The sequence below is a fragment of the Pristis pectinata genome, chromosome 23 (genome assembly GCF_009764475.1).
Source record: "Pristis pectinata isolate sPriPec2 chromosome 23, sPriPec2.1.pri, whole genome shotgun sequence".
NCBI lineage: Eukaryota > Metazoa > Chordata > Chondrichthyes > Rhinopristiformes > Pristidae > Pristis > Pristis pectinata.
The window spans coordinates 6,196,376-6,219,492 of NC_067427.1; the positions used below are offsets into that span (position 1 = coordinate 6,196,376).

At 42.2% G+C, this 23,117-nt stretch overlaps 1 protein-coding gene across 4 annotated transcripts in view; it reads right to left on the bottom strand.

The window, feature by feature from the left end:
• mapkap1 (MAPK associated protein 1) overlaps positions 1-12,861 on the bottom strand; it is a 197,556-nt gene extending 184,695 nt beyond the window's left edge. Inside the window, exons 1-2 of one of the 4 annotated variants that reach the window (XM_052037363.1) lie at positions 12,690-12,861; positions 9,330-9,416 (exon numbers count right to left, since the gene is read on the bottom strand). In XM_052037363.1, the coding sequence (XP_051893323.1) occupies positions 9,330-9,407 (78 nt within the window). In that variant the 5' untranslated portion in view covers positions 9,408-9,416; positions 12,690-12,861. Of the gene's footprint in view, positions 1-9,329; positions 9,417-12,635 lie in introns of all 4 variants that reach the window. The other 3 variants (XM_052037361.1, XM_052037365.1, XM_052037364.1) reach the window with 3 other exon arrangements.
• Between the last annotated feature and the right edge of the window lie 10,256 nt (positions 12,862-23,117).

Sequence of the window (23,117 nt, forward strand, 5' to 3'; positions counted from 1 at the left end):
CACTGGACAGAAGAACTAAGTTAATGCTTGAGGTTGATGAGAACCAGACAAAAAAAAGAGAATGTTTTATGTTGCAAGAAGGGAGGGGGTGGAGAGAACAAAGGACATGTCTATGATAGGATGACACAAATGCTGTTGGTGCCATCCAAGAGGGAGGTGAAGGTTTGTTAATGAAAGTTGGTCTGTCTGGAGCAAGAATAAATAAAGGGAGAAAAGGACAGAGGAACAGCTCTCTGATTCAATAAATCATTTCTAATGATAAAGAAAGAAAACAATGTGCTCAAACTGTGAAATGCCAAGCACTAATAGCTACAAAATCTTCAGTAAAGGAATACTGGAAACACCCAGCAGATCAAGCAGCATCTGGTGGAGAAAAGAAACTGAGTTAACAGCACAGATTGATGAGCGAACATCAGAACAGACAGGAAAGGTTGATTATTTGAAATTATTTCAATATCAAATCCCGGGGATGTAATGTACCGAGACAGAAAACAAGGTGCTGTTCCTCCTGCTCACATTAGCTTCATTGGAACAGTATGAAGCCAAAGATATCTGTGAGAGAATGGGATGGAGAATTCAATAGTAATCTCCGGGTCACCTGTGTGAACTGAATGGAGGTGTTCTGCAAAGCCATCACCTATCCTGTTTGGCTTTGCCAATTCTTCAGAGGAAACATCGAATGCAGTGCACCAAAATAAGTGCAAATTTGGCCAAGGAACAAATCACTTGCTCTTCCAATTTAGCCTACTGTATTTAGTGTACACAGAGTTCTCCTGTTCACTGAAGCCAAATGGTAAGCAGGTGACTGCTTTACAGAACAACTCCTTGTAGTACACGGGGAGGAGGGGGGGGGGGGGGGCGTCGTCCCTGGAGCCTCCAATTCTAATATTAATTTCCCCATTATCCCAGTTTCTCTCACCACAGGTGCAGACTGACTTGCTGAATATCTCCAGCAATGCGTGTTTTTAAACCAGAACTACTGTTCAGTACAGGGAAATTTTAAGATAATGGGAATCTCAAGGAAATCATAGCTGGAGTTATTGCTGGCATAAAGTGGTACCTGTGATTTAATACTTCAAAGAAATGACTCCATCATTCAAGGAATGTTGGGAATGGGCAATAAACGCTGGCCTTGCTGTCCACACCACAGCGGGAGAAAAAGGAAAAAAAAATCCAAGATATCAAAATCATTCATTTAGTTGTAGAAATGAAATTGCAGCCTAGATCAAACTGTATAAAACAGATGATTAAAATTAATCTGGATTAGCCTTACTGCAATTATTTACATCTTACTGCTTAATGAAAACTCTTCACTTGCAAAGTGCAAACTCCTGATGTGTAGTGTGCAAAATTTTGCCCTGTAATGCTGTGATCATCAGGTACAGAGGGGAAATCAGACTTTTGCCTGGACTGGCATCCTAGAGACATTTATCACAGCTAGCAACATAACTCAGCCCATTTTACTTTGCATCAGCAGCAGTCCAAGTAGTACTACATAATATGTTACAGCAAAAACCAAGTTATTCAGCCCAAAAGGTGTCTGTTGATACATTTCTTCCATGTGTATCTCCTCCCACTTCATATACCTTTGCATTCCTTTGAGTCTTGTGTGCTTAAATATGCCTGTGGTAGAAACATTCATATTGTGGGCAATCTGAGTCAAAACAATTTCTCCTGAGTTGCATTTTACATCTACTAGTGTTTATTTTCTGTTTATTGTCCCTTTAATCCACTACAAAGCAGAAACATCTCTACATTTACCTTGCAAAAATTTTCAACCATCTCAAGAGGACACCCGAGTCCCAACTGTACACAAACAGCAAAATTTAGCACATGTATACCATGAGAAAATATGGGCAACTGAAGAGTGCAATTGAAAATAACCTTAAAATAATTGCCAACTTGCATTTATATAGGACCTTTAACATAATAAATTAACATAACAAAACATGCCAAGCATCATCACATAATCAAATAATTCATACAAAGCTGCACAAGGAAATATTTAGGGTAGACATCTTAAAATCTACATCTTTTGCTAAGAGTTAAGGGTCATCTTAATATGGAGGAAAGGAGGGTAACAAGATGGGTGGGTTTAGGAAGGAGTGTCATACTAATTGAAAGCATGACCATCAATTGTAACATAATGAAAATCAAGAAATACTCAGATGGCCAGGAATGGATGAGTGCCCCTATCTCAAAGAAAATCACAGAAATAGTGTTGGGCAAGGCCACAGACAAAATTGAAATCAAGGATGAGAATTTTGACACTGAGTGAGGCATTACTTCAAGTTGATCAACATGCACAGGGGTGAGATTTCATTAGGAGCTGGAATGAATTAAGACAAGGGCAACAAAGTTTTGTTAACCTCAGGTTTACTTAGGGTAGAACATTGGAGACTGACCAGGATCAAAGAGAAATAGGCAAATGGAGATAAAGGCTAATGTCAGCAGGTAAGCCAAGACAAGGTCAGTGTTCACTGATATGAAAGTAGAAATAGGCTATTCAAATGACAACAAGAATATGGGATTAGCTTAGATAGGCATTGTGGTCAGCATGGATGAGTTGGGTCAAAGGGCCCGTTTCCATGCTGTATTAATCTATGAATCACTCGACGTTCAACACAACATCATGTTTCAAACTTTCCAGCTCATTCCCAAGCTGCAACAATGAAGAGGGATGGAATCAGTGGCTCAGAAATGGAGTTTATGGCAGGTGTTGTTTCGGCCTTCCAAAACCAATTTTCGTTGGACGAAATTTCTGTTCATTCAGCAATGGATGTCAAACAATCAGTCTGATGATTTAGACTACGCACAGGTCAAGGCAGACGACATCAACATTGCCAGCGTACTCGTGGTAACCAACAAGTGCACTTTGAGATAAAGCTGCTGAGTAGCAGTGTGTCAGAAGAGGACAAAGGAAAAGGCCAAGTTCAGATCCCTGACAGATCTAAGATTTCAGGCAATCTACACAAATGAAGTGGAGACTCAGATCTTGAAAGCTGGATCTCCCCAGTACATCAGAATTGAAAGGGTAATGAGTGAAACTATTTCATGGAAGCTGTTAGATAGATCCAATAGAACTTAATGGGATACAGATACATCATCATTGCCCATTATAGGTCCAATTCAGTCAAAGTTGCAGTTTTAATCATTATACCAACATACTGAAGTTCATTTCCAACATTCAAACTATATCTAACAGTATTTCTTCTAAAAGCGGTTTCTAACCCATATTAATTACTTAGACTCTAACATACAAGATATTTATTTATTAGTCACATGTACACTGAAACACACAGCGAAATGCATCTTTTTGCGTTACTGAGAATGTGCTGGGGGCAGCCTGCAAGTGTCACCACTCTTCAGGCGCCAACATAGCATGCCCACAGCTCCTAACCCGTACGTCTTTGGAATGTGGGAGGAAACCGGAGCACCCGGAGGAAACCCACACAGACACGGGGAGAATGTACAAACTCCTTACAGACAGTGGCAGAATTGAACTCGGGTCACTGGTGCTGTAATAATGTTACGCTAACCACTACACTACCGAATTCCTCCAGTTACATCAGGAGATAACAACTGGAAAATTTTAAAAATCAAAATCAAGCAAATGTTGAGCTCTTTAATAAAAGACAGTTTGAGAGTCCTGACCTCTGACATTCAAACATTGAACTAAACCAGTGTTATTTATTGATTAAATGCTGAAGTACAAATCCACCAGTGCATTCACATTCCAGTATCTCACTAAACATTCACTTTTCCCCATGAGAGTCTGAGTTTTGGCACCAGGAAGAACATCAGACCCAACCAGATCTTAGAAACTCGCTCTCTGATATTCAAGTACATCACAAAGAGCTCAACTTTTCTTCTTATGAAGTGTTACTTTTTCCCCACTTCTGTTCATTTCAAGTTCTTTTTTTGTTTGGTCATTGCAGAACTACTTCCTTCTTAAAACAACACCTTTGATCAGCAAGTCCGCAGAATCAGAATCAGGTTTATTATCACTGACACGTTGTGAAATTTGTTGTTTTGCAGCAGCAGTACAGTGTAAGACAAAAATTAATGTAAGTTACAAAAATAAATAAATAGTCCTGTACCTCCTCCCCAATGGTAGTAACGTGAAGAGGTCATGTCCCATATGGTGAGGGTCCTTTATGATGGATGCTGCCGTCTTGAGGCACCACCTCTTGAAGATGGTCTTGATGGTGGGGAGGGTTGTGTCCATGATGGAGCTGGCTGAGTCTACAACCCTCTGCAGCCTCTTTCAATCCTGTGCATTTGGAGGCTCCATACCAGGCAATGACACAACTAGTCAGAATGCTCACCACTGTACATCTGTAAAAATTTGCAAGAGTCTTTGGTGACATACCAAATCTCCTCAAACTCCTAATGAAGTAGGGCCACTGACGTGCCTTCTTCGCGATTGCATCAATGTCTTGGGCCCAAGATAGATCCTGAGGTGTTCACGCCCAGCAACTTGAAGCTGTTCACCCTTCTACCGCTGAACCTGCAATGAATACTGGTGTGTGTTCTCCTAACCTCCCCTTCCTGAAGTCCACAATCAATTCCTTGGTCTTGCTAATGTTGAGTGTAAGGTTGTTGTGGCAACACCACTCAACCAGCCAATTTAACTCACTCCTGTAATGCCTCCATCTGAGATTCTGCCAACAACAGTAGTATCACCTGCAAACTTATAGATGGTTTTTGAGGCATGCCTAGCCACATAGTCACAAGTGTAGAGAGAGTAGAGCGGTGGGCTAAGCATGCATCCTTGAGCTGTGCCTGTGTTGATTGTCAGCAAGGAGGAGAATGTTACTACCGATCCGCACTGACTGTGGTCTCCCGATAAGGAAGTTGAGAATCCAGTTGCAGAGGCCCACGTTTTGAAGCTTGTAGTCTCCCTCCCTCTAAATAGAACAATGTTTTGATATGCTGATCCAAAAGTTATAAGCTGTTATTCTGAATCATCCTTCTTGGTTACTGCCACACTACATTTGCTGATCCCTTTCATATTCTCTCAAGATGTACCCCGAGGCTGTTTTACCTTGTGGAGGATGTTTAAACATTGCAATGAAATTTAAACTGTGTTTCTCATTTTAAGTCATTTCATCTTTTTGGCTCTGCTCACTTACTTTGATTTCTATTGTTCAGCACTTTTTCCAATGCACCCACCTTGAAGTGGTTTCTTCTCAGGCACATTACCACACAATGAGATACTTTTGACCATATGGATCTTTCTAAACTAAAAGCAGGAAAAAGAGCTTAGCAATGGTAACTTGTTTCTCAATTTTAACGATTGACATTTAGTCAACTCTTTTACTGATTCACTGAAAACTTGAAAAAGCAGGCATAGTGTCACACCAACACACATCATGATGCCCAATGGCTTTAAGAGAGTTAAACATAATTTAGGGCCTTTCAATGCAAATTGTTTCTTTTAATACAAATTACATAAAAAGATCCCACAGGTGAGTGAAACAGTAATTACATCGTGTAATACCTTTGGCTAGCTATACACCATATCCCTACGTTTGTGGAATTATTCAGTACTGTATTGAATACTCGTGTATGTTAAGACTTTTGTGATAATGGTAGCCTTGTGTGACCTTCTGTCAAATGATTTAGCATTGCATTTTTATACTTACTTGAAAAAATATTCCAGATGTTAAACAGCTGAAAACAATTGAAGTAATAGGAACCTCATGACCTGGCTTACTTCTCGTTATTGTGCCTCAGTACGATAACAGGGACAATCTTCCAAATACACTCATACACAGACTACTTACAACACTGAAAATTTCAAACTGTCTCATTATTTCGAAATTATTCCTAACTCCTAAGTTTCTGAGCGAGAATGAATCTGTGGTAAAGTTAAAACTTGCTGGTTGGGATGAAGCTTTTATTCAGCATTACTGAATTAGACTAAGAATTGAAGAGGGCCAGAGAAAGCAGTCTCTATGAAGTGGGCAATCATAAGCCATTCTTCCCATTCCCCAAAATCCTAGACTTCTCCAGAGACAAAAAAAATTAAATGACTCTGCCTTAAGATTTCTGAGAGTAAAATTCTTATGGTTCTCAACCATAAGATGAAATTCCTCATTTCCTTCTTTAATGGCCACCGCTTTTCTTCCAAAAGAATGCCTCCCAAAAGGGAAAAATCCTCTAAGCAGCTGTCCCATCAAGCTGCCTCCAGAATCTCATGTTCCAGGAAGATAACCTACCATTCTTCCAAACTCTAATGAATACAGACACAGCCTTTCCTCGCAGACAACCTCTCCATCCCAGTAATCGATTTTGTGATCTTCCTCTGAACTGCCTCCAATGCAAGTATATCCCTACATCAATAAAATCAAACTATATGCAGTGTTCCAGATGTATTTCAGAACCTCGATCTTTTCTAACGTCTCTGAATAAATGGTGATGATAACCATGCCTCTGCTCCTGGAGCACTGTTTTTCAATGTTGTTAAAAGACTTGAAATGCATTTTCTTATGAGCATTATATCTGATGTCTGAAGCTATAAAACTTGCCTCTTATGGAAAACCCAAGAAGCTGTGCCAAACACCTTTTGTCTATTATTCTGGTACCAAAATAAATCATTTTGTTCTTCAACTTGTTATCATCATAAAAAACCTTAAGACTCTTATTCCAACTAAATAATGTTTTCAGGGATCTCTGAGGAGATCAGAGAATTGGCTTTTGAAAGGGCATGCTGGTTGCAAACCTCGGCCTTCCATTTTCTAAAAGATCAGTAAATGCTGGCTAAAAATAGAAAAACTATATTCAGCAGCTATATGCTTATCATATCAGCAAAGCCCAATTCTTATTAATGCATGTGATTTTCATTCATTGAAGGAAAACTGTTTACTCGGAACCAATTGCAACAGTTAATTCTGCAAATAGGTGCTCAGCAAACAGAAAAACAAAGTTAGAATACCAGATAGAGAAAGCAACATGCCCCTCCCCCCCACGTGCATGCAATAAACTCAACATAACAGAAAAGCATCTCTGATCTATAGCGAGGAAATTAATGGTAACTACTAACCAGGATAACTGAAATTGCAATTAAAGTGATGCCTGTGTTCCTATATGACAAAGGAACATTGTTGGCATCCAGGTCAAAAGCTCATAAGGAAGGGCTGCAAATATCTCAATCACAATGAGATCTTACCTTCAATGTAAACTGCTTATTTTAAATTGCTGCACTGCAACTTCATCTGAGCATTTAATTATAAAACAGATTAGTCCAAGTTTGTTTGTACTCAATATCTAATATTGAGAAACCCCAGGCACCAACCAATGAAGCAAGGTCCACTATTCAGTCTACCAAACCTCAGGATCCCCTTCTAGAGTTGCCAACCACATTATCCTGCTGCCAAAGATCGGTACTTCCACACTTGTGCCAAATACCTGGACCATCCCAGTTCCCTCTATAGGAGCTATTAAATGACATGATGCTTTGGCCCTGTTAAACAGAATCAACATTTAAAAAAATGGAAATTAAATGTGCAAAGGCCTATTTAAGAACGAAGAATACGCACTTCAACTAAAAGCCGCATTTCTTTGCTGTGACATTTTCCCCCCCACACACACCAATTTCAGAATAGTCTATGTACGAACACAGGTGCCAATGACCATTCATTGATAAACGCAAGCATGGTCATTGCCACAGATTTCATAGAAACCATTGTGCAATTCAGCTCTTAAAATGTAAAGAACTTGCATTAATCAGCATAAGTAGGCCAGATAAACTATCACTTGTTACGTGACAAAACAACCTTCTCAAACTACACAGCTCACCTTAATACATCTACCAATAGTAGTGAAGAATATATATTCAATTCAAGCTATTTTGTTGTCAATAAGCAAAACATAAGCAAATTATTTCCTGTGGTTCATTCAAATTTTGTGCTCAATGAAAGCAAATCACAACAACAGTCCATTCAAGAGGTTCAAAATACCGCACACCAGCATTAACCAGTATTTCAATAAAAGGAGGCAAATGAAACAACTGGTCCAAATTTATATTTTTGGAGTCCTTTCACCAACCAGTTAGCTCCAGAAAACTAAGCATTCATTGGTAGAAAGATCATTTGTAACAGGAAAGAGACATATTACAGGAAAATAATTAAACTCCAACAATAATATTTTCTGCATTTCAAATGCTTACAACATTGTTTTCTGCTGGAAGTGAACCCGAACCTTGAACATGTGTTGTATTTGGATCTAACACCTTTTTAAGGAACAGATTCAGGTTGCAGCTCCAGAAGTTTAAAACAATAACAGAGGAAGACTGTTCGTCCTCATTGCCAAGACTGATGCTTTAAACCCCAATCCTTCTCCAAGAAACTAGGATTAATTTTGAGACAATGAAAGTAATCATTTTGTGCTTTTAAGCAATGAAAATTGCTACTTTTTCCAAAGATGATTTCTCCATTTGAAGAGGGAGGTGTTGGGGCAGAAGGGTATCTGATTATGAAATACCAGAGAATAAGTGGGACTGCAATTCAATCTCAGAAAGACAATTTGAAGCAAAAGTTTCCAAATTAGAAAACAAAATAGTACATTTTAAATGCCAAGACTTAAAATGCACCAGAACGTTTTATGTCAGGTATATGAGTGTGGGAGTGTTAGATAAGGCCATCTTATGGTTTAAGATTTTGGAGGCACAGATTGTAACAGGCAAATGATAAACCTGCACATAATATTTGTTGAAGTACTGTTGAAGTGTTGAAGTATACAGCTCTGACAAATACCTTGCTGCACGGTTATAAAACTAATAGAAAACAAGTATAACCAAGATTCACAAGGACACCACCAAGGATGAGAATTTTAAGTTAGAAACAGATTTCTGAAGTTAGAGCTTTTTTCACTGGAATACAACATTTTTGGACACCTTGGGCATCTTCAAAACGATGGTAAAGTGGAATTAAATTCCTCCACTATTCATCAGAGCTCAAATTTGACATAATTAGAAAATGTATAGATTCAGTTCAGACAAGACCTGGGACAGCTTTCCAAATTCTAATCACCTACAGTGCAAAGAAATTTTTCTGACCTCTTCGAATAACTGCTGTGAGCAAACTTAACAAATCTAAGAACCAATTATGATCAGTCCTACTTTGAAATGAGGGAAATCAGCCCAGATTCCATTAGCAACGTAGAAGAGTTTACCTTCAGCAGTACGAGAGGTACCTTAAAATGAGGCACCAACCTGGTGAAGCTACACCACAAGGGCACTTGCATGCTTAACACCAAATGCAGCAGGCTAGCAAAGCTAAGCAGTCCCATAGTCCACAGATTAGAGAAAAGCTATGCAACCCTACCACATCCAGTTGAGAATGGTGGACAATCAGGCAACGAATGGGAGGAGGTAGCTCCATGAACATCCCACCTTCAAGCATGGAGGAGACCTGCATACAAGTGCAAGAGACAAGGCTGAAGTATTTGCATGCGTCTTCAACCAAAAGTGCGAGTGGATGATTAATTTCACCTCTTCTTGAGAGTCCCATTATGAATGTCCAGCAAGTGGCTGAGTGCATTAGACACAGCCAAGACTTCTGTCCTCAGCAGCTTCCTGGCTATAATGAAAATCTAGTTACCAAGAGTAGTACCTCAAGCCAAACGAATTTTGTACTGTTATCAGTGGCCATTGGTCAACCTCAGTCGCAAAGGACAGCCTGAGAAAGTAAAAATCACACTAACATCTGTTCAACACGTTCCTTCTTCTACAGATAGCAGATGAAAATATAACTGATGCGATGACTCTCTGCAGTCGGTAGCCTGAATTGCAAGGTAACCTCCCAACATCTTGCCACAACTACTTTCTGTAACATTTTGCATGGTCCAATAGTTACAACATGCACTTTTCAGCAAATCAAAACATTATTGGGAGTTTTGACTGCTATAAAAAGTCAAATTTCTTTGCTTTCCTCTATGGAAGGAAATAGGCAGCAAAGGTGACAAAAGGTGACCATTTTCAGAGCTCAGGCCAAGGTTTTCCTGGTTAGTTGCAACAATAAAAGTAGTCTAAAATTAGAGAAACAAAAGTTTCAGATTTTTTAAAAACTAAAACCACTACTTGGTTGGCAAATTGGTGCATCTTAATTGGTTCTATTGGGCATCTGGTATCTGTGGACTGATACAAGGCCTAAAGGTCAGTAAATTTCCTTGTCCTGCTGCAACAATTTAGCATTACCCAAATAACAGAACCGACCATACCGCACAAGTGACATTTCACACCTCCCCTCACCATTTCCCATGCAAAACATCCTGTTGACTCAGAAGGGAGAATACCACTGCAACAAACTGAGAACAGCCTTGCTCACAATCGGATTGGTTGAGGGCATCCTTATTCATTTCACACAAAATTCTTCTCACAAAAAAAAGCAGAAAACTGAGGAATCCAGAATTAACATGCATACCAACACCACCCAGCTCTACACAGCACGAGCTATTTTTACTTCACCATTGCCTACAGATCATTAACTTGCTCGTCCAGCAGAGTAGTGGGTCAGCAGTTAAATTACTAAACTTGTAATCCATAGATGAGAGTTCAAATCCCATGACAGCAGCTGTGGAATTTAAGTTCAGTTAAAGCTTCATGAAATACAAAACTACCGATATTTTTTAATTTAAAAAAAAATCATCTGGTGCACTACTGTACTACACAGGAAAAAAATATGCTCTCCATATCCCATTTGGACCAATGTGTGACATCAGACCCACAGTGATATGGTTGATCTCAAATGCCCTTTATGACCCAGCAAGCCATTCAGTTGTATCATTATGATGGCAAGACAAGGCAACAGCTTACCACCAACAACCTCTCAAGGGCAATTTGGGATGAACAATAAACGCTGGCCTTGCCAAAGTCCATATCCAGGAGGAAAAAAAAAGTAGAACTAATCCTGCCTGAACCACTAGCAATTCACTATCAGAAAACCAAAGCCAAAAGTTCTGTCCCCATGTCCCTTTCCAGCCTCTGACTCAGACTGAATTGGACCAGTCACATCATGTCTGACAACAAGCTGGGCTTCTGATGTTACATCCTCCTTATCATAAACATTGCTTACCTCACCTCAGTAAATACATCATGACTTAGCATTTAAAGCCAATCTGCTACCAAGATCCTCACCTAGGGCTTATCAGGCATGAATATTCCAAATCTCTCAATCAGAATCCCATCCCCCAGAAACATTAGTTGATCCAAAATTCATTTGTATAATACTATGGCTAACCCACTGCATCCTTCGGCAAACTCAATTGCCATCCCTAGTTTCAAATCCTTCCAGGACCCCACTTGGCCTATCACATTATTGGACAAAAATGGTCCCATTCCTAGTTGCATCCATAGCCTGTGGGTTGCAACTCGACAAGGTCAAAACATGTTAAATGCAACAGATGGCTTAAGCTGTTTGTCAGTCCTACTGGCTCCTGACACAGTCCACTCCCTTAATCCCAGTCATCAAGAAATCTTTTAATCAAACCTTCCCCAAGATCCTCCATGTTTTACCAAGCTTTCAGCATCTCTCACAATTTCATCTTGGTTTGACGTCAAGTTTATCCGATTAAACTCACATGAACTAAAATGGGGCTTTTCCCATGAAGGATGTAACACCCATCATTCATTTCATAATTGACACAATCCTCATAACCCTCAAACAATATTGACATCTGTATTCCTCTATTTGAAGAGGGAAAAGCAAAATGAATTACAGAAACAAATAAGCTGCATAGCTTAAAGTGGCCTCCATCCCTGCAATTTTCCCTGTACACATAAGGTACTCAGAAATAAACAAGGTCATAAATTACTCATATTGTACTGATCGCTGCCGAAACAGAAACTTATTGGGTTGATAAAGTATCAACAAGCAAATCACACGCTTCCCCAAAGCCTGTGCGGTCTCCACAGCGTGTTTACAGCATCTAAATCCCGGGTAATTCCCACTCTTCAGATGTGCACATTCAACTATCAATCTTCCACATCCTTGTCAAGATACAACATCATTTCCCCCTCCCACCCATGAGATATAAATTGTGAAGTTTTAATCCAAAATATCAGAAAATGATGGAATTTAGCAGGACAGAGTGAGCGTGTGGCCTCTGATGTGAGCTGCTGTTGAATATTTCCAGCATTTTCCTTTTTTTTTTGATTCCCACTTGGCTCCGGCACCTTGGATGTAAAGAAAAAAACCCAGACACAATGTCAAATAACCAGCCCGAAGTTGACGCAAAGAAACAAAAGCACAGGTGACCCCTCGGTGCGGTGTGTGCAGCATCCTTCCACCCGAGGCGGGCTCCGGGCCGGGAACCCCCCCCTCCCCCCGATCTTGTTTACTCCTACACACCCTCCAACGTGTGCGCACTGATGGCTCCGGCGCTGCACTGCCTGCCGCCACGTCGGGTGAAAGTCTGGCGGCTCCGTGCTCTTCCCCCAGCCCAGGAGGCCCGAGCGAGGGCAGACCAACAAACTTGGGGCCGAGTTTGGTCCCGGGGACAGGCCGAGGCCGAGGCCGTCAGCAGGGCCGCTGTAAACAGACGGTGCTGGGCGGGGCTGAGGGCGGCCCCAGGCCCGAGGCCTCGGCCGAGGCGGCGGGGTGAGGTGAGGGGGGGGGGGGGCACGAACGTACCGTCAGCCGCAGGACTCGGCGCCGTCGGTCGGGCTGTCCGAACACGTGTGTCACCTGTACATCGCCGGCGCTGCCGCCTCCCCGGGGCCGCGCCGCTTATCCCCCGCCGCCCGAAGGACGCATCCGCCAGCGGCTCCGAGATGCGGCCCGCCCCGCCCGCCGATCCCACACCCGGCGTCACGGCCGCCCGTTCGCCTCACACCCCCCGGCTGCCAGGCAGCGACGGGCCCAGCGCGCCGGAAGTCCCACCCACCAAACGGGCTGAGTGACGGCGGCGCGGGCCAGTCAGGACCACCCCTCCGGGAGAGAGCGGCCGCTGATTGGACACGCGCCGCGAGGGGCTGGGCTGAAGCCGGGCTGGCAGCCAATCAGCAGGGTGGAGGAACGGCTCGCGCTGGGCACCAGCAAGTTCGCATGAGTGGCAGAGCGCCGGCTGCCAGCAGGTTCGGGTGAGCGGCAGCGCGCTGGTGCGCAGTGCCGGCGGCGAAGGGCTGCATTCGCATAGCGCCTTCGCAGATGATGCAAGTCACTTTCCAGCCAAGGAAGTCCTTTTGAAGTGTAGTCATTGCTGCAATGCAGCAATCATAACAACAATATGATGGCCAGATATCTGTTCTGGTGAAGATTAAGTATTAGCCAGGACAGCAAATAAATTTTCCTACTTCTCTCTGAAGATGCCCCACCTGATGCGATGCACCCACCTGAGAAAACGGATACAGTCTCAGCTTAGCACTTCAACAGACAAGTAGGACCTTCGACAGCGTCGGCCTCCTACGCTCCAAGGGGAAAGGTCCCAGTCTATCCAGCCTCTCCTAACTCAGACCCTCAGACGTTTTTGCACCCTCTCCAGTTCAATGACTAAAGCAGGGCGAACAAAACTGCAGGCAGTACTCAAAATGTGACCTTACCAACCTCTTGTACAGCTGTAAAATATGTCATCCCACTCCTGTACTCAGTATCCTGCCTGATGAAGGCCAGCGTGCCAAACGCCTTCACCACCTTATCTCCCTGTGTCGCCACTTTCAGGGATCTAGGTCCTCGCATCCCTGGGTCTTTCTGTTCTACAACATTCTCCAGGGCACTACCACTTACTGTGAAGTCTTTCAGAAAACCTTGGAAACAGAAAGAGAGTTTGGAAGAATCAGAATCAGATTTATTATCACTGACATAAGACTTGAAATTTGTTGTTTTGCAGGAGCAAAATCTTCATGATATTCAGGGGCTTTCAACTTTCGGTCCTCCCCAGGTGACAAACGCCTGACTTATGTACAATCCGTATATACGAGCGAGCGTTTGGGAGACTGGCGGGATGGATTTGCCGGCTCCTGCGGGCCTGCAGGTATTTCCTGCTGGGTGGGAACCCGGTTCATGGCAATATCTTTGTATATTACAGAGAAACCTGAACGGTTGAGTTAAACACCCTTGTTGGCCAATGTTTTTATTTAAATATATTGCTGGGTGGCCACATTTCTGACTTACAGACTATTCAGGCTATGGACAGTTCTCAGGAACAGATCACTGGGGAGAACAAGTACCCTTTAATCAGCACCATACTGGAAATTATTGGTGAAGTTTTGCAGGGTATATAATTAAGAGGTTGTCTAAAGTGACAACAATTTGAAGTTATAAGGCATTTTAACGGAGGAATGCATCCCAAAGCTCCTCACAAGAGTATTATCCAGTAAATGTTGGCTCCGAGCTGCATGAAGACATATTGGGAACAGATGGACAAAACTTGGGCTCAAAGGTAATGGTATCTGGCACAGGACAGATTTAGGAGATCTAAAGCAAAACCATCTGGCAGAATGCCTCATTGCCAGAACTCACCAACAAATACCCAGACCCCACGGCTGGCAGTGAGAGGGTCCCTCTCTGTTGGATCCTTCCTGCAGTCGGAGTTTCACCCCCAACATGTGCTGCTCTTGGGAAGGATGCGATGGGGATGAGATGATCACTCACCTCTCTGTGAACTGTACATTTGCAAAGAAGGTCTGGAGAAGGGTGCAAGTGTCCTTGTTGAGGTTCATCCTGAGCAGCTGCGTACCAGAGGATCTGATCTACTGGCTGTTCCCAGGAACACACAGCGAGACAGACATCAATTGCTGCTGGAAGATCATCAGCTGGGGTGAAAGGTGCACTTTGGCCTGCTCAAAATATGTTAGTCTTCCTGTACAATGAGATGTCCGTAAGGGAATGCTGCCGGCTGGCACATTCCAGGCTGCAGGAGTCCGTGCTGAGGGATGCACTGAAGCTCGGTGCAGCCAATGCTGAGGCTCTGTGGGGAAGGACTGCAGTCTGAGGACCTGAAACCACTGGGCACTGAGGAGCTGGGTCCTGTGTAACAGCCCCGCGAATACTTGGAGGATGTTCTGTTCAATGACACCAGGTAAGTGGCATTGGTGCTTTGTACATGGAATGTATTACCTTGACACCACCAATGCATTGACTCGACAACACTATGGATATAAAGAAACGTGCACTGTTTTCTATCTCTTGTATTTACTTATTATGAATGAAGTTTATTTTTGAAATAAAAGAAAACTTCCTCGCACAATAGGTACACAGAGATTATGTTTGTCAAAGTTCTGCTTAGTAAATAGAGTTGTAGTCCAAAGCAAAAAATGATACACCTGAAACAATATTTAGACAATGTCAGATAATGCAAAGACTATGTTTTATAAATGAACATAAACTGTACTCAGACAATAAACAGTAGACCATGAACCATTTTCAACATAAATACCTAATCTCTTGTGCAAAGTTGTAAGTCACGATAGATGTTTCCAAAAGGGAGTTTCAGTAATCCTGCTAAATAATGTTCATTATATTTTGATATTATCCTTGAAATGGCACCGATGAATACAGTAGCACGGCGCAAAGAAGAAGTACATCATGGCTGAAAATCAGGTAAGCTCAGAATCAGTAATTATTTGAGACCAGATGTTGCTTTGGTTTGGAACTAGGAGATCGTGAGAGGAAGGAGAAGAACGATTTGGAGACTGTAACAAATGTGGGTTTCTGTGGAGGAGTTGGGAGGGAAAAGTGAGAGAAATATTAATGTCTTCAGAATATTGTTCTGTGACCTGCTTTCCTCAGTAAATAAAACATTCCTTTCCAGGAACACAGGAGGGGAATTGGCAGAGTCTATGCCTTTAACTGAAAGTGGCTTTATATCAAATAAACTGCTGTGAGAGAGAAAAACAGGTGTTTGACGCAAAGAAAAGTAGCTGCTTCCAGACAACATTCATATTTAACAACAGTACAGAAATGAAGCAAAGACTGTTGACTGTGCTTAGAAATGGAGAAGCATAAACAGAGGGGGAAGAGATAAGTGAACATGTTTGTTTTGTGACCTTGGAGATGGCTTTATAAAGATACTAAAGACATCTTTTATTAGTCACATGTACATTGAAACACACAGTGGAATGCATCTTTTGCGTAGAGTGTTCTGGGGGCAGCCCGCAAGTGTCACCACGCTTCTGGCGCCAACATAGCATGCCCACAATTTCCTAACCCGTACGTCTTTAGAACGTGGGAGGAAACCGGAGCACCCGGAGGAAACTCACGCAGACACGGGAGAACGTACAAACTCCTTACAGACAGCGGCCAGAATTGAACCCCGGTCGCTGGTGCTGTAATAGCGTTACGCTAACCGCTACACTACCATGCCTGCACGGTTTGCAGATGACACATCCAGTCAACATTATATTATTAATTCTGATATCTGGAATAGATGATCAACAAAAACATGTATAACTAGAAGCTGATATATAATCACAGCAAGGTAACAGCATGGAATGAGGCCATTCAGCCCATTATGGAATAACAATCAGCCTATCCCACTCATCCATCCTATTATTTTTCTCGTACAATTATATTCTCATGAGTCTTTCATATACCTGAGATTGACGGAATGATATTTTGTGACTTTTGGGTGAGTGGTTTTGATGTTTAAGCCAAGAATTTCCAGTATATAGCTTGTTTTTGCAAGGTTTCTTACAGAAATTTACCATGTATAATTAAGAGATTAGAACTCGAGCAAAGCAGGCTGGATGCTGACCTCCCCTGATTATTGCAAATCTGTCTTCTAGTTTTCCAGAACAAGAAGTTTTTTGAACCTTACCATCTATGTGTGTTGAAAATGGAAATGGGAGTTGTCCAAAGATGGTGAAGGGGGTGGTGTCCTTTCACATCCATTCATCTGAAATACCTTTACAATAATCAAGATCTTTTGAAAGATACTTCAAAGTTGCAGTGATCCCAGAGGAGAGATCTATTCTGTCCGAATGAGAGGGTTTAGGAAAGCCATTTGGTATTGGTATTGGAATTGGTTTATTATTGTCACTTGTACCAAGGTACAGCGATAAAATTGCCTTGCATACCATTTGTACAGATCAATTCATTACACAGTGCATTGCGGTAGTACAGGGTAAAAACAATAACAGAATACAGAGTAAAGTGTCACAGCTACAGCGAAGTGCATTGCAGGTAGACAATAAGGTGCAAGGTCATAACAAGGTAGATTGTGAGGTCAAGAATCCATCTCATCATATAAGGAAACCATTCTATAGTCTTTATCACCCTGGGATAGAAGCTGTCCTTGAGCCTGGTGGTATGTGCCCTCAGGCTCCTGTATCTGCTGCCTGATGGGAGAGGGGAGAAGAGAGAATGACCCGGGTGGGTGGGGTCTTTGATTATGCTGGCTGCTTCACCAAGGCAGCGAGAGGTATAGACAGTCCATGGAGGGGAGGCTGGTTTCCATGATGCGCTGGGCATTTTAATAGTTAAATAAAAGATAGAAGCCATGGGGTCTATCTTTTTGTCTCTAAATATAAGATGAGAATAAAAGAGAATGGGGAATTTAGGGAGTGAAGTCAATATTTCAAAAGGGTAGGAAGTCGAGCAACGTGCAAAGGAGGATCAAGACTGGAAGAAGGTGATGAGATTATAGATGGGCTAAAGGTGTGGTCAGAGTGTCAGCTTTAGCCTGGTTTCGAGTGAGGTGGAGCCCTATTTGCTCTGATGAAAGATCACCAATCTAAAATGTTAACTCTGTTTCTTTCTTCACAGATGCTGCCTGACCTGCTGAGGATTCCCAGCACTTTCTGCCTTTATTCCCAAGCCCTATTTGTATTGCTTAGCTCCCTTCTGGCTAAAACTGGGAAAGAACTTTGTACCTGCCAGGGTAAAAGGAGATAGAGAGCTGTCTTCCAAACCTTTGATCGTTAATGCTTAGCGAGCAGGGAGGGGAGGCATTTATATTGATCCACAAGAGTGCAATGGATCAAATGAAGCATTGTCCAAAGTGTGCTTGAGTGCAATAATTTTAACCTCTGCACTGTCAGATCCAGGAGTTGAAAGAGTTCTTCCAAAGCTTCTCGCTCCACTTAAAGTTAGAGAGAAGGATATTTCGTAATGTCAGGTCAGTTTCTGTCAAAAATTTATTCAGGCTGGATAAATAATGAGGGAGTCTAGATCTTACAAAGAGCTGAAAAGGGCTTCTGTCTGAATCGTACTTCACTGTGTGTGCACATTGAGGAATATCAATGACCAAAACTTTTTAACCTAATTTTATGCACTTGACAACTTTATTCTAAAACAACTAAAGCTCTGTAAAACTAAACCTTGGCAAACTGCACACATTGAGCTTTACTACACAGCTCACACCAGACCTATCCTCAGGGGTGGGTGATGATGTGTGTCACCAACCTGTGGCATTTCCTGTTTATCTCTCCTCAGACACTGCTTGGCCTACTGATTTTTTCCTACATTTTCGGGTTTTCATTTCAGAATTCCAGCATCTGCAGTATTTTTGTCTATTCCGTCTCTGACCATCCCTGATGGAATTCAGTGTTTCTCTCCCCACAGATGCTGACTGACCTGCTGCACCTTCCCAGGATTTCCATTATTCCTGATTCCAATCAGTTGCTGTGTTCTGTATCTCAGAGTCCCAGCAATATGTATTTGTTTAACTTTCTCTCTTTGTTCACCCCTCTGTATACACCTCCAACAGACAGATTAGCTGCCATTAATAAGCCTTTTCCATCCTCTCCAAGCGAACACTAAACCGTGTCATCATTTTCTCTTGGTCCCCAACCTGCTTCCACCTGTTTGCCTTCTTTGTAATTTAAAACATTACTGCTTCTAAGTTTTCCAGTTCAGATGAAATGTCATCAACCTGAAACATCCACTCTGTCTCTCTCTCCATCGATGCTCTCCATGAATATTTCAAGCATGTCCTGCGCTTAATTCAGATTTACAGCATCTGCATCTGAGTTCAAAAGATGTGTGTTCAATTCCTCCAAATACACAACCTGATTACAGTGCGCTCAGGGTGCTGGTGTCAGAGATGCCATTCTCCACAGGTGTGATATTGGACCAAAGCTCCATCTGCCTTCTCAGGTGAAGCTAAAAGATAATTTGAAAAAGAGCAGAAGAGCTCTCCTGGTATCTGAGCAAACATTGATCCTTCACGTATTAATCCTACGATAAATTATCAGGTGCTTTATCTCACTGGAAGGCCGTCCTGTGCGTGAATCGGCTGTCACATTTGATTTTACAACAACCATGATTGCACTTTAGAACATGTGAAATATTTAGGGTTATGCAAAGAATGTGAAAGATGCTCAGTAAAGGCAAGCTCATAATTTCTTTGCTGGTGTACCGTCGCATTGAATTTTCAAGTCTGTGGAAAGCAGGATATTAACCCGGAGAATTTACAGCACAGAAACAAACCTCTTACCTGCTCTGGTCCGTCCCGTGCTCAAGACACCCCATTTCATCTTACCCTGCCTAAGTACGACGCCTGCACTTCCTGCCTCATTTGTTTATCTCATCCCCCCAGAAATGCATTGGTACTATTTGCCTCAATAACTCCTTGTGGTTGGTTGTGAATTCCACATTCTAACCACTACCTGGGTGAAAAATTCTAGTTAAATATACATATGTCTACTGACAGCTTCACATCAAAACCTCAGTGACGGGCAGCAGAGGCTATGAATAGTGTTTTTTTAAACCTTAAGTAGAGAGCTCTGCCTTTCTTTCTGTAATTAAATCCCATTACCTGCCGGTTGAAATAGTATTAACAGACCAATTCTTTTGGGCTGCCCTCCTCTGTATCAGAAGTCTGTGCGTTGAGGTTGTTGGCATGTTAATAATGCTCAGCATTTTAGGGTTAGAGGTTGTGATTCAGTCCTTCTTAACCAGGTTGTTGATATAAGCCCTAATAATGAGCGACTGTGGAGTGGGGAAAATCAGACTTTGATATTCTGCCTGATCAGTCAAAGATGACTTTGCAGAAAGGTCTGGGAGCAACCTACCCAATTGCCTCCTTTACAGCAGAGATCTGTCCAGACAGCTACAGAAGTAAATTACATTTACAACGTAGTATTAGTTGCTCTGTGTGAATCCAGGGCAGTAATGCAATCTTGGAGTTCAGCTGACAAATAAACCTCAAGAGCACTTTTATGATGTCAAATGAATCCCTCTATCAGATTACTGCCTTGTAATGCCTGGACAGCCATCTAATACATCCAATATACTCTATCTATTTTACTGGTCCGGATGACTCCATAATGTCGTAAGTAAACAGTGTAGATCATCCACCAGAAGGAAATTTAAATAGGCATTACATGTTTCTCCTCCTCCTGCTTCAGCTGCATGGTTTGTTATTGACATTTTTTTATAATTATTCGTTTTGATTGTATCTGATCGTACTGAAACACTTCAGCCCAAAACTCAGCACTGTACCCTCACCCTCACTGCCATGTGGGACACTGCAGGACAGAAGGGATTTCTTTAACCTGTTATTGCTACCCTCAGGCACACCCATACAGGAATTCCACCTCCTTTTCCTTGCAAAAATGTGACTCAACTACAGTTAGATCCATTTATCTGTCTGACTTTCTGATAATATGCGTCATACTTAAAATAAAAAAAATCACACTTTTGTGATTGGCTCATAATGTGAGGAGTATATCAATAAGCGCACTCTGATTGGGTCAGGTTCCCCCTGAATCAGTCAGAAATCATCGCATCCCAAATCTCTCGCAAGTTATTGGACTCACTGTGCGTGCTTGGGTGAGGGTCAGTCCGTGGTACGTGAAACTTGAGAGAAGCAAATCAATCCACCATACAACTGGTTTTACTTATTTCTTGAGGAAAACGTTCAACAGATGTTATTTTGTAAAGCTATACATTTAGCTTAAATATGTATAAATTAATTAAATAGCTGTCATGGAAGATTGAATCATTTTCTAAATCTGTTTAATTTGTGCTTTTTTTTTAACCTAAAGTTGAGTCTCTCATGTAAAATATCTCTTCCAATATTAAATCAGATGTGTGGTACCATGGAAACAAAGTGAGAGGTTGTAATAAGCAATTCCAGACATACTGAAATAAAAAAATAAAAATATTGCAAGATAAAAAGTGCAAGCAGGAAATTTGGTTCCTTTTGGATGATGCATGATCCGTGGTGAAGAGAGTGGAAGATGGAAATGCTTCAGACTTTTCGTCTTTCTCTCAAAATACAAAACAAAATTAAAAAAAGAGGAGATCCCACTCATTTGGTAGCAGTACCGTGGGCTGATTAGAAAGCGAGATGCCTATGTCCGAGACAAAGCAATATTTCTGGGTGTATGCATTTTTCAAACAGTTCATACAATCCATTTTTGTAATCATCTTAATTGAAGCACTGTACTCAATAATGTAGATTTATTTTCAAGAAAATTTCTGAAGAGGACAGTAGAACAGACTAAAAGGGACAAGCTGAAATAGTGAGAAACCTTAAGAACCAGGGTGAAAAGCAGAAGGTGGGAGAGTGCAGTGGATGGTGTGAGCGAGAAAGCAGATTCGATGGGTCTCAAAAGCAAGGACTCTGAACACAGTCTGGCAGTAAATGATTTTATTTACAAAAGACGAGCGGGGAAAATGGTAACGGGAATAACACGTGCGTACGGTTTATAGCGAGTGTGGGGAAATTGCACCGGGGATAAAATACACACACACACACACACACACAACGAACTAGGTACAGACAATCAGGGAAAAGCAATACGATACCCGCCACCCCTTGACTCAGTGCAGGCACAGCTCTCTGCTACTAGGGACACTAACTAAAACCCTCCTAACCCTTTAACAGTGCACACCTCACCAACAATTTCTCCAGCGCCGTTCCACAGTACTCGGCCTGGAGTGAAGCAGGGTGGTCCCTCGAAGACGACAAAGAGAAAGAGCCCAGCACACATGGTGCTGGAGGGCTGGGAGGTTCAGCCCAGGTAATTTACGGGGGGCCAATGGCTCGGTGCCAGCAAGGACTAATCAATTACAAAGGCCAATGGCCCGAGGCCAAGTACAAAGGTACTTAAAGGGGCCAATGGTCAGGTGTGTGCTGATGGGTGGGGCGGGGTCAGACCTTGATTTGCGATGGTGTGTCTTCCGACCAAGTAGTGGACAGTACTGTCACGTGACAGCCACGACCCTCCAGAATACAGATGGGCAGCAAGATATGTAGCAGACAAATGTTATTTACTTTGTTTCTGTGCATAACCAGTGGCATGGGATTTTTTTAAAGTTCATTGTTTAGAATGTGGCATCACTGACAAGGCCAGTATTTATGAGCTGCCTCTGGCTGCCCTTTGAGAAGTTGTGGGGGGGGGGGGGGTCACCCTGCAGTCCTTCTGGTGAAGGTGCTCCCACTGTGCTGTTGGGGAGCGAGTTCCAGGATTTGGACCAAGAAGGAATGGGTGACATATTTCAAGTCAGGATGGTGTGTGACTTGGAGGAGAACCTGGAGGTGGTGTTTGAAGTCACATTTCATCCACATTCATTGTAGAACCACATTGCAGATTGGCTAAATTAACAAACTCAGAGTAGGGATGTTAGTGCATCATTCAGATGACACTCCAGTGCAACTTTTGATGAAAAATGCATCAATTGGACCACCTTCAGGAAAGACAATAAACTAAATTAATTGTGTGTTTGGGTGATTAACATGGACTTAAGGGATCTTATAGTATATTTGAAGAAATTTGGTCCCTCAAATCTCTTTGCTGTTCTGTTTCCCAGCTGCATTTACATATATTGTCTCCACATCTGTTGATACAATTGTCAAACACATATCTATCAAAGGGCAAAGTAAAAACTGCTGGTGCTAATAACCTGAAATAAAAAAATAAATTATTGGAGATGCACAATATATCAGGCAGCATCTGTGGAGAGGAAAACAATGTTAATATTTCAGGTGGATAAATTCTCATCAGAACTGGAAAAGTGAGTGAACAAATGTTTCAAGTGGCAGAGGGGGTGGAGAGAACAAGGGGAATGTCTGTGATAGGATGAGGCTGAGGTTGTCCAGGTGACAGAAATTCCGTTGGAGGTTTGTAAGCGATGATGATGTTCATTGGAGCTGATCCAGCCAGAGGCGTGTAAACAGAGGGACGTCAATGAGGGCAAAAGAGAGGAATTGTGCGGTGCAGAACACAG